Here is a 4,857-nt window from a genome sequence, read left to right on the forward strand (position 1 = left end):
GTGTGTGTTTACGCGTTTTTTTTGTTTTCTTCGTGCTGGATTTCCTGAGAAGCAACATGACCTTCGAGGAGCTGAACGGAGTTTATACTTCTGCTGAAAGGTATTTCTTTATTATTGTAAAACTACCGTATTAATGGCGCGTGCACACTGAATCGCGTTTGTTACTAATTTACTTTTCTTCCGGGTATAATATCAAAATCAGTCACATATATTGAGTATTTGTGCACCAAATATGTGAACATGTCGATATAATTTTGCAAAGTCGGACAAATTTACTTTCTATAATGGAGAAAAATAAAAACAGCCACCCGGCTCGTGACAGCTGCTGAGTCACGTGACCTGGTATTTCTCGTAATGCGCGTTTATTTATTGCAAATAATATTTTGTTCCCGGATATATTTTGTTTTGAAAAGTTTCTGTTTTATTCTACATTCATTTGCATTAATATAACATGCAATAAAATAATGCAAAAGTGCAAACACAGCATTTCCTGCATGTTCCCAGTCCAACATTCTTAAAATGTCCCATGTCTCCTCCATGCTTCAGGATGGATTCGGTTTCCAAAGCCCTGGAGGAGGTCCTCACTTCTGCCCTGCTTCAAGGCTGGGTTACGGTGGGAGTTTATGAATCTGCCAAGTCGTTGAACGTGTAAGTATCACCTGTGCTGTTCAAACAGGATGCACGTGCAACCTTCCCAGTCTAAAACGTGTTCCTCCTGTGATCTTTCAGAGACCCGGATAACGTCGTGCTGTGCGTCCTCGCGACCGACGACGAGGACGGGAAGGACGTCGCCTTGCAGATCCACTTCACTCTCATCCAGGCCTTCTGCTGCGAAAACGACATCAACATCCTGCGTGTGAACAACACCAGGCGTCTCGCCAAGATCTTGGGGAAACCGGGGAAGCAGGAAGGAGAACAGACGGATCTCCACTGCATCCTCGTCACTGTAAGTGCTAATGAACCGATACCAACCACCTGAGTGACACGCACACGCTCGCACGTGGACAGCGCGTGCGACAAAAGAGAGCGTTCCGGCTCGACTTGCCCAAACGTGTCTGGCAGTTACTCACCCCTGGCCTGCATTGTAGATCTCATGCAAATAATCGTCTGCAACAGACACAAAGTTCAGCCTCGGGGTCATTTATTACCTTCAAAGGAAATATGAATGTCTCTTATAAGTCAGATTTATGATATTTACATTTTTTCCCCCGAATATTTACAAGGAAACACAATTGGGGGAAAACATTTTTTGTATTTTATTAATATTTTATATGGAGTCACGTAGTGAAAGAACGAATCAACACGAATCGAGAAATATGCAAATTTGCAGGTTACTTAAAGCTATACATAGTTGCGAAATTTCTTTTACCACCAAGTAGCTTCACTACGACTACACCCTCATTATAATACTATTATAACGATAAGTGAATGTTTGCGATATTACAGATTATTGTTTCTTTTTTAGCTTTGAAAAAAAATCAATCATCCAAATAAATCAATTTGGACTTTTTCGTTGTTAGAATGCAATATATTTTTCCGCTTCTCCGTTCTGCGAAGTCCAACTATGTTTTTCTTTCCCTCTTCAGATCCCACGTGCATCTTCCTGGAAGAACCCGGCGTTATGGAAAGTGCATCGCTTCTGCCACGAGAGCCGCTGCATGGACCAGTGGGTTCCTGTCATCAACCTCCCTGAACGATGAAAACAAAAAATCCGGATGAAATACAAAAAAAAAAAAAAAACGATATTATAAAATAAAAAAAGTTTTCCTCCTGAGTACACCAGAACTCGTAACTGGATCTCGGCCAGTTCTCTGGAAGGAGGAGGGGTTTTCTCCAGTAACCTCAGCCAAGATGACTCTGCAGGTTTTTATTTTTGCTTTCGGAGAAAAGAGAGGACTCTGAGCTGGAGAAGGAGAAACTCATGGACTATATGTGCTGATCAGCGAGGCTCTCGCACGGAGGATTTCTTTCTTGGAAGTGTGGAATCGGGACGAGGCCGCCGGAGCTGCTGAGCTACTCGCGAAATACATTATTTAAACTTTATTGTTAATATTATAAAACATAAACTGATTGTGTAAATATATTTAAAAATTGAGACGGATTCAGAAAACCACTTTTTTGTAGGGGTTTTTTTTTTTCGTTGGTTTTGAGTTATTTCAGTTTCTAGTTTGTAAATTAAATTATTCCATATTTACTTAAAAAAAAAAAGTATTTATGCTAATTCACTTTTATACCACCAACGTGATTGGTTACAGATGTATTTTGTGATGCAATAAATTATATTTTGAAAAGTAAAACAAACTTTGTGGACATTCAAATTTGTGCTTATTTTCAAAATGTTTTATTTTTTTTTTATTTTGCAAAAAGTTTCTAATTTTTTTTTTTGAAAAAGAATAACTGCCCTGATGGAGCAATTTCTCCTTTAAACCTGTCAATCATTTAAAAATAAATATGTATATAGAATTATAATGTATTTATGCTGCGGTATTCGTTTGAAGCACCGAAACTGTTAGAAATCATTAAAATGTTTATTAAAATTAATTGATGCACCGTTGCAGTCAAACGCACACCTTTAAAAACGCTTTCAGGTTTCAAGTTTCTGTATATAAAGATAGAACTGAAAGACAGGAAAACAACCCATTTCTTACTTTTTTTCTCTCTGTTTCCTCTCAGGCCCCACTGTGACCTCATAACCCTGAATACAGACAGACAAAAGCCCCCAGTTCCTGTCATTATTCTGCTTTAGTCAGCGTAACAAGGTATTCATGTCACCCTGCTCAGTTTTTCTGTCTGATAAACTCTTTCCATGCTGAACTGAACCTTCTGTGCTGAACAAAATGTTTTCTCCATTTATTGAACTTGTTTTAGGCGTGCATGTTGGTTTTGCTAAATATAGAAGCTCATTGGTGAAGGTGTTGGATTTTGGCTTGGAAGGTCACGAGTTCAAATCCCAACACTATTAAACTGCTACTGCTGGGCCCTTTAGAAAGGCCCTTAATCCTCAACTCCTCAGTTATTGTTATATAATGCCGTAATTGTAAATATAGTCCTCTTTTTTTTTTTTTAAGTATCAACCTTGCAATTACATTGTGTGTCAGAATGTTTATGATACAAAATCTAATTTTCCACTAGTTTCCGAAACTGAGTTTCTTTGTTTATCATCTTTGAAGTACAAAGCATGAATGACGTGGAGCTTATTTGCATATGGCGACACCCACAAAACTCCTTATAAGGTAAAAAGCACACAGCGGAGAGCATAAAGCGAGGGATCAGAATAAAGGTATAAAACACAAGCGGAAGTTATTGTGACAGTAAAACTATTACATTCGTTTGGGCAGGAGCATTGATTCCTTTATTGTGAGCTGAATTATATTATATATCGGTTTACCAGACAAATGTACAAAGTTATAATAGTGCAAACACAGGAAACAGAAGTGTGTGCGTGGATATGTGCAGTGTGCTATATAACATCATGCATCAAGGCATGTGTGAAGTCCTGCAGAAGAAGACTGGGTCCATGTTGGTATGTAAAAGAAACGATACAACAGTATTAATATTAACCTCGAATTCAGAATAATATATTAAAAAGAAAGCAATAATAAGGCAAGGTTGATAAATGCGGCCCAGTGTTTGTGTTTGCGTGCTGCATGAATGAAGTCGAGTGTTTAAAGTAAAGATTTCCCCCTGAGAAGGATTTGATGGCTGTCGGTCTCGAGCTCGACTCATTGTCACATATTCACTTTAGACTCTGTCTAGACTTGATCTCGATAAGTCCTGGTCTTAAATTTGATGGATGGTGACTATGATTACATAGTGTGTGTGTGTGTGTGTGTGTGTGTGTGTGTGTGTGTGTGTGTGTGTGTGTGTGTGTGTGTGTGTGTTTCTGCTAATGATCCACAGGTTGTAAGTTCAGCTCCAAAAAAACCCCATCGTCAGGACCTCAAGAAAACCTCGTAACCTGCAATCACTCCTCCGTGTGCTGTGATTTGCACCATATCCTCACTTGTAGCTGTTCGAGGGTCAGACGGCGAATCATCGTTAAGATTGTTATCAAGTCACTGTTCCTGTTTTCCAAAGCATTTTTTATACCACAGCAATTTATCAGCAATTATTGAGTAAAAGACAGGAGGTGGAGCTGGAGGTAGCAGAGCTGAAGATGTTGAGATGTTCGTTGGGAGTGACGACGATGGACAGGATTAGAAACAAGTTTATTAGAGGGACGGCGCATGTAGGATGTTTTGGAGACATGGTGAGGGAGGTGAGATTGAGATGGTTTGGACATGTGCAGAGGAGGGACATGGGGTATATCAGTAGGAGAATGCTGAGGATGGAGACGCCAGGAAGGAGGAAAAGAGGAAGAACAAGGAGGAGGTTCATGGATGTGGTGAGGGAAGACATGCATGTTAGCTAATATATTACACACTATAATAGATAGAGGTTTAGCTAGCTTGGTTTCCGCTTATATCATTAACTAGCCTGAAATCAAGCGGTTCGTTTAGCTACTTCTTTATCAAGCTTGCTGAGCCGATGTTGCTAACGATGTTAATGTTTATTTATTTATTTATTTATTTATTTATTTATTTATTTATTTATTTTTGTACAATTAAATGCATTGAGTTTCAGTTCGTCACATCTGGGATTTGAACTCAAGGCCTTCTGGTCATTTCTGCACCACCACATTAAATACTTTGGCATTGTTTAACAGTATTGACTCCTGGATCAGGTAGTGTAGGATTATTTAGCACAATGGCGTATTTACAGAGAAAACAACACCCGCTTTCCACTTGTTCAACCTGCTGTTCTGTGTTTTAAAGCGTGTCACAGGTGAGGTTTCGCTCGCTGATGTAATGATGGAAA

The 4,857-nt window shown here is 39.2% G+C and overlaps 1 protein-coding gene across 1 annotated transcript in view; it reads left to right on the forward strand.

Annotated features, from left to right (window-relative positions):
• The window catches only part of gadd45aa (growth arrest and DNA-damage-inducible, alpha, a), a 2,368-nt gene extending 67 nt beyond the window's left edge, over positions 1 to 2,301 (forward strand). The window contains exons 1-4 of the mRNA XM_083526230.1: positions 1 to 100; positions 547 to 648; positions 730 to 946; positions 1,587 to 2,301. The exon at positions 1 to 100 is cut by the window's left edge and continues 67 nt beyond it. Coding sequence (XP_083382356.1) covers positions 57 to 100; positions 547 to 648; positions 730 to 946; positions 1,587 to 1,700 — 477 coding nt within the window. The 5' untranslated portion in view covers positions 1 to 56 and the 3' untranslated portion in view covers positions 1,701 to 2,301. The remainder of the gene's footprint in view (positions 101 to 546; positions 649 to 729; positions 947 to 1,586) is intronic.
• The last annotated feature ends 2,556 nt before the right edge of the window (positions 2,302 to 4,857 follow it).

The sequence above is a fragment of the Silurus aristotelis genome (genome assembly GCF_946808225.1).
Source record: "Silurus aristotelis genome assembly, chromosome: 22".
Lineage (NCBI taxonomy): Eukaryota > Metazoa > Chordata > Actinopteri > Siluriformes > Siluridae > Silurus > Silurus aristotelis.